The 12,084-nt window shown below is 57.1% G+C and overlaps 1 protein-coding gene across 1 annotated transcript; it reads left to right on the top strand.

Annotated features, from left to right (window-relative positions):
* The first annotated feature begins 9,192 nt into the window (after positions 1-9,192).
* On the top strand, positions 9,193-10,606 carry LOC132808872 (cardiotrophin-1-like). The gene is made up of 2 exons (XM_060822293.1): positions 9,193-9,288; positions 10,124-10,606. Exons 1-2 carry the CDS (start codon positions 9,193-9,195, stop codon positions 10,604-10,606), a joined length of 579 nt encoding a protein of 192 aa, XP_060678276.1.
* The last annotated feature ends 1,478 nt before the right edge of the window (positions 10,607-12,084 follow it).

Genomic DNA, 12,084 nt, shown 5'->3' with positions numbered 1-12,084 from the left:
ATGTTAATCCAGCTCCCTCACACTGTCCCTCAGTAACCCCTCTCCCCCCCAGGGCCCTGTGTAACTGACTGTATCCCAACTGATGTTAATCCAGCTCCCTCACACTGTCCCTCAGTAACCCCTCTCCCCCCGAGGGCTCTGTGTTACTGACTGTATCCCTACTGATGTTAATCCAGCTCCCTCACACTGTCACTCAGTAACCCCTCTTCCCCCTCAGCGGCCTGTGTTACTGACTGTATCCCTACTGAAGTTAACCCAGCTCCCTAACACTGTCACTCAGTAACCCCTCTCCCCCCAGGGCCCTGTGTTACTGACTGTATCCCTACTGATGTTAATCCAGCTCCCTCACACTGTCACTCAGTAACCCCTCTACCCCCAGCGACCTGTGTTACTGACTGTATCCCTACTGATGTTAATGTAGCTCCCTTGCAATGTCACTCAGTAACCCCTCTCCCCCCCAGGGTCTTGTGACACTGCTGTATCCCTACTGATGTTAATCCAGCTCCCTCACACTGTCACTCAGTAACCCCTCTCCCTCCCAGGGCCCTGTGTTACTGACTGTATCCATACTGATGTTAATCCAGCTCCCTCACACTGTCACTCAGTAACCCCTCTCCCCCCCAGGTCCCTGTGTTACTGACTGTATCCATACTGATGTTAATCCAGCTCCCTCACACTGTCACTCAGTAACCCCTCTCCTCCCCAGTGCCCTGTGTTACTGACTGTATCCCTACTGTTGTTAATCCAGCTCCCTCACACTGTCCCTCAGTAACCCCTATCCCCACCAGGGCCCTGTGTTACTGACTGTATCCCTACTGATGTTAATCCAGCTCCCTCACACTGTCACTCAGTAACCCCTCTCCCACCCCAGGGCTCTGTGTTACTGACTGTATCCCTACTGATGTTAATCCAGCTCCCTCACACTGTCACTCAGTAACCCCTCTCCCCCACCAGTGCCCTGTGTTACAGACTGTATCCCTACTGATGTTAATCCAGCTCCCTCACACTGTCACTCAGTAACCCCTCTCCCCCCCCCCGGGACCTGTCTTACTGACTGTATTCCTACTGAAGTTAACCCAGCTACCTCACACTGTCACTCAGTAACCCCTCTCCCCCACCCAGGGCCATGTGTTACTGACTGTATCCATACTGATGTTAATCCAGCTCCCTCACACTGTCACTCAGTGACCCCTCTACCCCCAGCGACCTGTGTTACGGACTGTATCCCTACTGATGTTAATCCAGCTACCTCACACTGTCACTCAGTAACCCCTATCCCCACCAGGGCCCTGTGTTACTGACTGTATCCCTACTGATGTTAATCCAGCTCCCTCACACTGTCACTCAGTAACCCCTCTCCCACCCCAGGGCTCTGTGTTACTGACTGTATCCCTACTGATGTTAATCCAGCTCCCTCACACTGTCACTCAGTAACCCCTCTCCCCCACCAGTGCCCTGTGTTACAGACTGTATCCCTACTGATGTTAATCCAGCTCCCTCACACTGTCACTCAGTAACCCCTCTCCCCCCCCCCGGGACCTGTCTTACTGACTGTATTCCTACTGAAGTTAACCCAGCTACCTCACACTGTCACTCAGTAACCCCTCTCCCCACCCAGGGCCCTGTGTTACTGACTGTATCCCTACTGATGTTAATCCAGCTCCCTCACACTGTCACTCAGTGACCCCTCTACCCCCAGCGACCTGTGTTACGGACTGTATCCCTACTGATGTTAATCCAGCTCCCTCACACTGTCACTCAGTAACCCCTCTCCCTCCCAGGGCCCTGTGTTAATGACTGTATCCATACTGATGTTAATCCAGCTCCCTCACACTGTCCCTCAGTAACCCCTCTCCCCCCCAGGTACCTGTGTTACTGACTGTATCCCTACTGATGTTAATCCAGCTCCCTCACACAGTCACTCAGTAACCCCTGTCCCCGCCAGGGCCCTGTGTTACTGACTGTATCCCTACTGATGTTAATCCAGCTCCCACACACTGTCACTCAGTAACCCCTCTCCCCCTAGGGCTCTGTGTTACTGGCTGTATCCCTACTTATGTTAATCCAGCTCCCTCACACTGTCACTCAGTAACCCCTCACCCTCACCAGGGCCCTGTGTTAATGACTGTATCCATACTGATGTTAATCCAGCTCCCTCACACTGTCCCTCAGTAACCCCTCTCCCCCCCAGGTACCTGTGTTACCGACTGTATCCCTACTGATGTTAATCCAGCTCCCTCACACTGTCACTCAGTAACCCCTCTCCCCCCAGGGCCCTGTGTTACTGACTGTATCCATACTGATGTTAATCCAGCTCCCTCACACTGTCACTCAGTAACCCCTATCCCCACCAGGGCCCTGTGTTACTGACTGTATCCCTACTGATGTTAATCCAGCTCCCTCACACTGTCTCTCAGTAACCCCTCTCCCCCCCAGGGCCCTGTGTTACAGACTGTATCCCTACTGATGTTAATCCAGCTCCCTCACACTGTCCCTCAGTAACCCCTCTCCCCCCTCAGCGCCTTGTGTTACTGACTGTATCCCTACTGATGTTAATCCAGCTCCCTCACACTGTCCCTCAGTAACCCCTCTCCCCCCTCAGCGCCTTGTGTTACTGACTGTATCCCTACTGATGTTAATCCAGCTCCCTCACACTGTCCCTCAGTAACCCCTCTCCCCCCCAGGGCCCTGTGTTACTGACTGTATCCATACTGATGTTAATGTAGCTCCCTTGCAATGTCACTCAGTAACCCCTCTCCCCCCAGGGCCCTGTGTTACTGACTGTATCCCTACTGATGTTAATCCAGCTCCCTCACACTGTCACTCAGTAACCCCTCTCCCCCACCAGTGCCCTGTGTTACAGACTGTATCCCTACTGATGTTAATCCAGCTCCCTCACACTGTCACTCAGTAACCCCTCTCCCCCCCCCCGGGACCTGTCTTACTGACTGTATTCCTACTGAAGTTAACCCAGCTACCTCACACTGTCACTCAGTAACCCCTCTCCCCCCCCCAGGGCCATGTGTTACTGACTGTATCCCTACTGATGTTAATCCAGCTCCCTCACACTGTCACTCAGTGACCCCTCTACCCCCAGCGACCTGTGTTACTGACTGTATCCCTACTGATGTTAATCCAGCTCCCTCACACTGTCCCTCAGTAACCCCTCTCCCGCCCAGGTACCTGTGTTACCGACTGTATCCCTACTGATGTTAATCCAGCTCCCTCACACAGTCACTCAGTAACCCCTGTCCCCCCCAGGGCCCTGTGTTACTGACTGTATCCCTACTGATGTTAATCCAGCTCCCTCACACTGTCCCTCAGTAACCCCTCTCCCCCCCAGGTACCTGTGTTACCGACTGTATCCCTACTGATGTTAATCCAGCTCCCTCACACTGTCACTCAGTAACCCCTCACCCTCACCAGGGCCCTGTGTTACTGACTGTATCCCTACTGATGTTAATCCAGCTCCCTCACACTGTCCCTCAGGAACCCCTCTCCCCCCCAGGTACCTGTGTTACCGACTGTATCCCTACTGATGTTAATCCAGCTCCCTCACACAGTCACTCAGTAACCCCTGTCCCCCCCAGGGCCCTGTGTTACTGACTGTATCCCTACTTATGTTAATCCAGCTCCCTCACACTGTCACTCAGTAACCCCTCTCCCCCCAGGGCCCTGTGTTACTGACTGTATCCCAACTGATGTTAATCCAGCTCCCTCACACTGTCACTCAGTAACCCCTCTCCCCCCAGGGCCCTGTGTTACTGACTGTATCCCTACTGATTTTAATCCAGCTCCCTAACACTGTCCCTCAGTAACCCCTCTCCCCCATCAGCGCCCTGTGTTACTGACTGTATCCCTACTTATGTTAATCCAGCTCCCTCACACTGTCACTCAGTAACCCCTCTCCCCCCAGGGCCCTGTGTTACTGACTGTATCCCAACTGATGTTAATCCAGCTCCCTCACACTGTCACTCAGTAACCCCTCTCCCCCCCAGGGCTCTGTGTTACTGACTGTATCCCTACTGATGTTAATCCAGCTCCCTCACACTGTCACTCAGTAACCCCTCTCCCCCCCAGGGCTCTGTGTTATTGACTGTATCCCTACTGATGTTAATCCAGCTCCCTCACACTGTCACTCAGTAACCCCTCTCCCCCCCAGGGCCCTGTGTTACTGACTGTATCTCTACAGATGTTTATCCAGCTCCCTCACACTGTCACTCAGTAACCCCTCTCCTCCCCAAGTCCCTGTCTTACTGACTGTATTCCTACTGAAGTTAATCCAGCTCCCTCACACTGTCCCTCAGTAACCCCTCTCCCTCCCAGGGCCCTGTGTTACTGACTGTATCCATACTGATGTTAATCCAGCTCCCTCAAACTTTCACACAGTAATCCCTCACCCTCCCCAGGGCCCTGTGTTACTGACTGTATCCCTACTGATGTTAATCCAGCTCCCTCACACTGTCCCTCAGTAACCCCTCTCCCCCCCAGGGCCCAGTGTTACTGACTGTATCCCTACTGATGTTAATCCAGCTCCCTCACACTGTCACTCAGTAACCCCTCTCCCCCCCCAGGTCCCTGTGTTACTGACTGTATCCATACAGATGTTAATCCAGCTCCCTCACACTGTCACTCAGTAACCCCTCACCCTCCCCAGGGCCCTGTGTTAATGACTGTATCCCTACTGATATTAATCCAGCTCCCTCACACTTTCACACAGTTATCCCTCTCCCACCCCAGGGCCCTGTGTTACTGACTGTATCCCTACTGTTGTTAATCCAGCTCCCTAACACTGTCCCTCAGTAACCCCTCTCCCCCCTCAGCGCCCTGTGTTACTGACTGTATCCCTACTGATGTTAATCCAGCTCCCTCACACTGTCCCACAGTAACCCCTCTCCCCCCTCAGCACCCTGTGTTACTGACTGTATCCCTACTGATGTTAATCCAGCTCCCTCACCCTGTCACTCAGTGACCCCCTACCCCCAGCGACCTGTGTTACTGACTGTATCCCGACTGATGTTAATCCAGCTCCCTCACACTGTCACTCAGTAACCCCTCACCCTCCCCAGAGCCCTGTGTTAATGACTGTATCCCTACTGATGTTAATCCAGCTCCCTCACACTGTCACTCAGTAACCCCTCTCCCCCCCAGGGCCCTGTGTTACTGACTGTATCCCTACTTATGTTAATCCAGCTCCCTCACACTGTCACTCAGTAACCCCTCTACCCCCCAGGGCCCTGTGTTAATGACTGTATCCCTACTGATGTTAATCCAGCTCCCTCACACTGTCACTCAGTAACCCCTCTCCCCCCCAGGGCCCTGTGTTACTGACTGTATCCCTACTGATGTTAATCCAGCTCCCTCACACTGTCACTCAGTGACCCCTCTACTCCCAGCAACCTGTGTTACTGACTGTATCCCTACTGATGTTAATCCAGCTCCCTCACACTGTCACTCAGTAACCCCTCACCCTCCCCAGGGCCCTGTGTTAATGACTGTATCCCTACTGATGTTAATCCAGCTCCCACACACTTTCACACAGTAATCCCTCTCCCACCCCAGGGCCCTGTGTTACTGACTGTATCCCTACTGATGTTAATCCAGCTCCCTCACACTGTCCCTCAGTAACCCCTCTCCCCCCCAGGGCCCTGTGTCACAGACTGTATCCCTACTGAAGTTAATCCAGCTCCCTCACACTGTCACGCAGTAACCCCTCTCCCCCCCAGTTCCCTGTGTTACAGACTGTATCCCTACTGATGTTAATCCAGCTCCCTCACACTGTCACTCAGTAACCCCTCTCTCTCCCCAGGTCCCTGTGTTACTGACTGTATCCCTACTGAAGTTAACCCAGCTCCCTCACACTGTCCCTCAGTGACCCCTCTCCCCCCCCAGGGCCATGTGTTACTGACTGTATCCATACTGATGTTAATCCAGCTCCCTCACACTGTCACTCAGTGACCCCTCTACCCCCAGCGACCTGTGTTACTGACTGTATCCCTACTGATGTTAATCCAGCTCCCTCACACTGTCACTCAGTAACCCCTCACCCTCCCCAGGGCCCTGTGTTACTGACTGTATCCCTACTGAAGTTAATCCAGCTCCCTCACACTGTCACGCAGTAACCCCTCTCCCCCCCCAGTGCCCTGTGTTACTGACAGTATCGCTACTGATGTTAATCCAGCTCCCTCACAATTTCACTCAGTAGCCCCTCTCCCCCCCCCAGGGCCCTGTGTTACTGACTGTATCCCTACTGATGTTAATCCAGGTCCCTCACACTGTCACTCAGTAACCCCTCTCCCCCCCAGGGCCCTGTGTTACTGACTGTATCCCAACTGATGTTAATCCAGCTCCCTCACACTGTCACTCGGTAACCCCTCTCCCCCCAGGGCCCTGTGTTACTGACTGTATTCCTACTGATGTTAATCCAGCTCCCTCACACTGTCACTCAGTTACCCCTCTCCCCCCCCCGGGACCTGTCTTACTGACTGTATCCCTACTGATGTTAATCCAGCTCCCTCACACTTTCACACAGTAATCCCTCTCCCACCCCAGGGCCCTGTGTTACTGACTGAATCCCTACTGATGTTAATCCAGCTCCCTCACACTGTCACTCAGTAACCCCTCTGCCCCCCAGGACCCTGTGTTACTGACTATATCCCTACTTATGGTAATCCAGCTCCCTCACACTGTCGTTCAGTAACCCCTCTCCCTGTGAACCCCCTCCCTTTAAGGGCAGTGTCTCTCTCTCTAACCCTGTACCTTGCCGGTGTGTGAGGTTTGTCTGTACTGATTCATAATTACCCTCAATCTCTTGGTATTCGGATTCCCTTCCCCAGCGACTGTAAAGCTTCAGTGAATACTCCCTGGGTGTAGATCATCCCTCACACATAGCTGTGTGAAAAGGAGAGAGAGAGACAGAGACAGGGAGAGACAGACACAGGGAGACAGAGAGAGAGACAGAGACAGGGAGGGGGAGAGAGACAGGGAGAGACAGACGCAGGGAGAGAGAGAGAGAGACAGAGACTGGAAGAGACAGACACAGGGAGAGAGAGAGACAGTCAGACCCCCTGACAGTGCTCCCTCCCTCAGCACTGCCCCACGCCCCAGCCTGGGTGCTCCGGTGAATGTTGGGGTCTGGGATGGAGGGAGAGATAACCTGGGATGAGGTGTGAGATGCTGGGCTGTGTCTGTCTCTGTATCCCAGACCCCAGGAGCTGGGATCCCTGCGGATTGGGGGATGGGGGAATGCAGTGAGCTGTAGACTGCAGTGATTCGGATATCCAATCGCTGAGAGTCACATCAGAGAGCACACCGCCATCAGACACACACACACAGGGGGAGAGAGAGAGAGAGCCTGGTACTGAACAGGCAGCAGCTACACCCACAGGTAAGCCAGCGCTCTCAGGATCCCTCCTTCCCTCGCTCTCCCTCCCCGGCTGTCTGTGGCCATGTCTGTTTCTCTCCCTTACCCAGGCTCGATCACCACAGCTACAAGATCAAACCCCCTCCCCGGTCAACACCGCGCTGCGTTCACACAGCTTCCCTCCTCACATTCCCAGGGGGATCAGCAGCTCAGGGCTAAATCCGTCGCTGAGACCAGATCACGCAGAGTAATCCGATCTGTGGGCAGGAATACATCCAACACCATCTGTCCCCAGTTACACACCCCAACCCCACACTCAGACCCCTGGGGAGGGGGGAGAGGACAGTGTATCTGTCACACTGTGCCCCCCTCCCACCCCCAGTCCCGGGGGGGGGGAGAGGACAGTGTATCTGTCACACTGTGTCCCCCAGTCCCGGGGGGGGGGAGAGGACAGTGTATCTGTCACACTGTGTCCCCCAGTCACAGGGGGGTGGGGGGAGAGGACAGTGTATCTGTCACACTGTGTCCCCCAGTCCCGGGGGTGGGGGGAGAGGACAGTGTATCTATCACACTGTGTCCCCCAGTCACAGGGGGGTGGGGGAGAGGACAGTGTATCTATCACACTGTGACCCCGAGGGGGGGGGGGGGAGGACAGTGTATCTAACACACTGTGACCCCGGGGGGGGGGGAGAGGACAGTGTATCTATCACACTGTGTCCCCCAGTCACAGGGGGGTGGGGGGAGAGGACAGTGTATCTATCACACTGTGTCCCCCAGTCACAGGGGGGTGGGGGAGAGGACAGTGTATCTATCACACTGTGTCCCCGAGGGGGGGGGGGGGAGAGGACAGTGTATCTAACACACTGTGACCCCCAGTCCCAGAGGGTGGGGGGAGAGGACAGTGTATCTAACACACTCTGACCCCGGGGGTGGGGAGAGGACAGTGTATCTAACACACTGTGTCCCCGAGGGGGGGGAGAGGACAGTGTATCTAACACACTGTGTCCCCGAGGGGGGGGAGAGGACAGTGTATCTAACACACTGTGACCCCGGGGGGGGGGGGGGGAGAGGACAGTGTATCTAACACACTGTGACCCCGGGGGGGGGGGGGGGAGAGGACAGTGTATCTAACACACTGTGACCCCGGGGGGGGGGAGAGGACAGTGTATCTAACACACTGTGTCCCCGAGGGGGGGGAGAGGACAGTGTATCTAACACACTGTGACCCCGGGGGGTGGGGGGGGAGAGGACAGTGTATCTAACACACTGTGACCCCGGGGGGGGGAGAGGACAGTGTATCTAACACACTGTGTCCCCGAGGGGGGGGAGAGGACAGTGTATCTAACACACTGTGACCCCGGGGGGGGGGGGGGAGAGGACAGTGTATCTAACACACTGTGACCCCGAGGGGGGGGAGAGGGGGGGAGGACAGTGTATCTATCACACTGTGACCGCCCCCCCCAGTCCCAGCCGTGGGGTAAGGGTCTGTCGGACAGTGTATCTATCACACTGTGACCCTCCCTCCCCCCTCCCCCCCCCCAGTCCCAGCCGTGGGGTGGGGGTCTGACGGACAGTGTATCTATCACACTGTGACCCCCCCCCCCCCAGTCCCAGCCGTGGGGTGGGGGTCTGACGGACAGTGTATCTATCACACTGTGACCCCCCATCCCCCCCCCAAGTCCCAGCTGTGGGGTGAGGGTCTGACGGACAGTGTATCTATCACACTGTGACCCTCCCTCCCCCCTCACCCCCCTCAGTCCCAGCCGTGGGGTGGGGGTCTGTCGGACTGTGGTGATAATGAGGAGTGTGGGGTTTGGTGTTTCCCACAGATGTCGAACGCGGACTCGCTCAGTGGGATGGTGGAGAGATGTTACCAGCTGCTGGTCTGGTTAGGGGACGAAGCCCCCTCCCTCCTGCAGCTCTACGTGAGTATCTCACCCATTCGCGAGGTGGACTGAACAGGACTGACTAACCAATCCCACCCCGAGCCCCACGCAGGGGGATGTAGGCCTCAGCCTGACCTCGGGCCTAGTACTGACTAACCAATCCCACCCCGAGCCCCACGCAGGGGGATGTAGGCCTCAGCCTGATCTCGGGCCTAGTACTGAATAACCAATCCCACCCTGATATCGAACTGTTGGAGCACTGTGCAGGGGGATGTAGGCCTCTGACGGATTGACGGACTTGGGCGTCCAGGACTGACCCACCAAGCAGGGCAACTTCAGGCCAGGCTCCACCTCTGGCCTAGTGCTGCTTCAGCTGATGGGACGGGGGAAGCTTCGTACCTCACGCGGGCCCACTCTCGGTGACTGAATGAGCCCACAGCCCTGCTCCCAGCCTGGAAGGGGCCATGATGGAGGTTCCCTCTCTGGCCTACTGCCAGAGGTCCCTCCCGGTAACAGGCACTGCCGCACTCCTCCCCCAGTGTCTCCATAACGCCGGGAAATGTCGGCTCAGGATGGGCCTAGAGCTTAGCCAATGATGGCAGTGAATTTAATGGAGGGGAGGCCTGGGCCAGGCTGCTGTCGGGGGCTGAAGCAGACTGAGCCAAGCTGACCCACACTGCAGTAAAAGTTAGGCTCAGGCTCCATCTTGGGCCTAGTAGGTGGGCCTGAGGCCTCTACACGGCTCCCGTTCTCTCAGTGAGGCATCACTGCGGCCTCCCCAGCTCTGAATGGCCCTGGCACCACTCCTGACCCATCCCCACCATGTGCTCTTGCCCCTTTGCCCAGCTGCTGATGCCTACGCTCTTGCCCACAGATGGAGCTCCAGGGTTTCCGCGATGGACCTCCGGGGATGCCAGGGCCCCACCTCCGTCTGCCCGCCCCTCCCGGCCCTGACGGCGACGACTGGGAGCCCGCCCGCCGACTGTGCCAACACCGCAGCGCCAGCCGCCAGCTGGCCTCCCTCCTGGGGGGTGTGCTGGGCGAGCAGCGGGTGCTGAACGAGACCCGGCACCAGCTTCACCAGCAGCTGCAGCTGGCCATCACCGGCCTCCAAGGGCTGGACGCCAACCTGGGCCACGCCCTGGCGTCGCTGGGCACCGGCCAGGAGCAGGAGGATGGGCAGGAGGCGGAGGAGAGCGACGGGCCGGCCCAGGGACCCTCTGACCAGGCCTCAGGCCTGGCCCACTGGGAGGCCAAGGTGAACGGTTACCACATCGTGGCCCACTACACCCAGTGGGTGGGCAGAGCCGCCGAGGACCTGGTCAGGCTGAAGGAGCTCCTGAAGCCTGAGGCCTAGTGCGCAGTCGACAAGGGGAGGGGCCGGGAGTCGGCCGAGGGCAGAATGGAGACACGCCGAAACCCACCGGACTCATCAAACAGAGGGCCTTGGGGTCAGGGCGTGCAGGATGGAGGCAGGGGGAGGGGGGGGGAGGGGGAGGGGGCAGGGAATGGGAGAGAGAGGGCAGGTGGATAGGGAGGGGCAGGGGCCAGGGGCAGGGAGGGGGACGGGCAGGGGGAGGGGGCAGGGAGGGGGCAGGGAGGGGGGAGACGGAGGGGGAAGGGGACGAGGGAGGGGTAGGGGTGGAGGAGGGGGAGGGGGATGGGTAGGGGAGAGGGAGGGAAGGGAGATAGGGAAGGGGGAGGGGAGGAGAGGGGTAAGGGGATGAGGGAGGGGTAGGGGTGGAGAAGGGGGGATGGGTAGGGGAGGGGAGGGGGAGGGTAGGGTGAGGGGAGCAAGAAGGGGAGAGGGATGGGGAGGGGAGAGGGAAGGGACAGGGAGGGGGAAGGGGAGGAGGATGGGTGGAGGAGGGGGATGGGCAGGGGAAGGGGGCGATAGGGGGAGGGGAGGAGGAGGGGAACGGGGTGAGGAGGCAGAGGGGGAGGGGAATAGGAGGGGGAGGGGGACGGGGAGGAGGAAGGGACAGGGAAGGGGAGGGGCGGGGACATGTTACTGTGGGGGGAGGGGAGGGGGCGGTACACTGACTGGTGTCTCTCAGTCCCCTGTCTCTCTCTCAGGGAGATATCTGTACCCTGACTGGTGTCTCTCAGTCCCCTCCCCCTCTCTCATGGAGATATCTGAACACTGTCTTTTGTGTCTCAGTCCCCTCTCTCTCTCAGGGAGATATCTGTACACTGACTGGTGTCTCTCAGGCCCCTTTCTCTCTCTCTCAGGGAGATATCTGTACACTGACTGGTGTCTCACAGTCCCCTCTCTCTCAGGGAGATATCTGTACACTGACTGGTGTCTCTCAGTCCCCTCCCCCTCTCTCATGGAGATAGCTGTACACTGACTGGTGTCTCTCAGTCCCCTCCCCGTCTCTCATGGAGATATCTGAACACTGACTGGTGTCTCTCAGTCCCCTCTCTCTCTGTCGCAGGGAGATATCTTTACACTGACTGGTGTCTCTCATTCCCCTCGACCTCTCTCAGGGAGATATCTGTACACTGACTGGTGTCTCTCAGTCGCCTCTCTCTCTCTCTCTCTCAGGGGGATGTGTGTACACTGACTGGTTTCTCTCAGTCCCCTCTCTCTCTCTCTCTCTCAGGGAGATATCTGTACACTGACTGGTGTCTCACAGACCCCCTCTCTCTCTCTCAGGGAGATATCTGTACACTGACTGGAGTCTCTCTGTCCCCACTCTCTCTCTCTCTCTCAGGGAGATATCTGTACACTGACTGGTGTTCTCTCAGTCCCCTCTCTCTGTCTCAGATCGATATCTGAACACTGACTGGTGTCTCTCAGTCCCCTCTCTCTCTCAGGGAGATATCTGTACA

Source organism: Hemiscyllium ocellatum (genome assembly GCF_020745735.1).
Source record: "Hemiscyllium ocellatum isolate sHemOce1 chromosome 41 unlocalized genomic scaffold, sHemOce1.pat.X.cur. SUPER_41_unloc_3, whole genome shotgun sequence".
Classification (NCBI taxonomy): Eukaryota; Metazoa; Chordata; class Chondrichthyes; order Orectolobiformes; family Hemiscylliidae; genus Hemiscyllium; species Hemiscyllium ocellatum.
Note: the sequence above shows the minus strand (reverse complement) of the source record. Positions and strands in the feature narration are given on the sequence as shown.

Coding starts and splice junctions, on each gene's coding strand:
- LOC132808872 (XM_060822293.1), top strand. CDS start 9,193: ATGTCGAACGCGGACTCGCTCAGTGGGATGGTGGAGAGATGTTACCAG. Junction 9,289..10,123: donor CCTCCCTCCTGCAGCTCTAC/GTGAGTATCTCA, acceptor TCTTGCCCACAG/ATGGAGCTCCAGGGTTTCCG.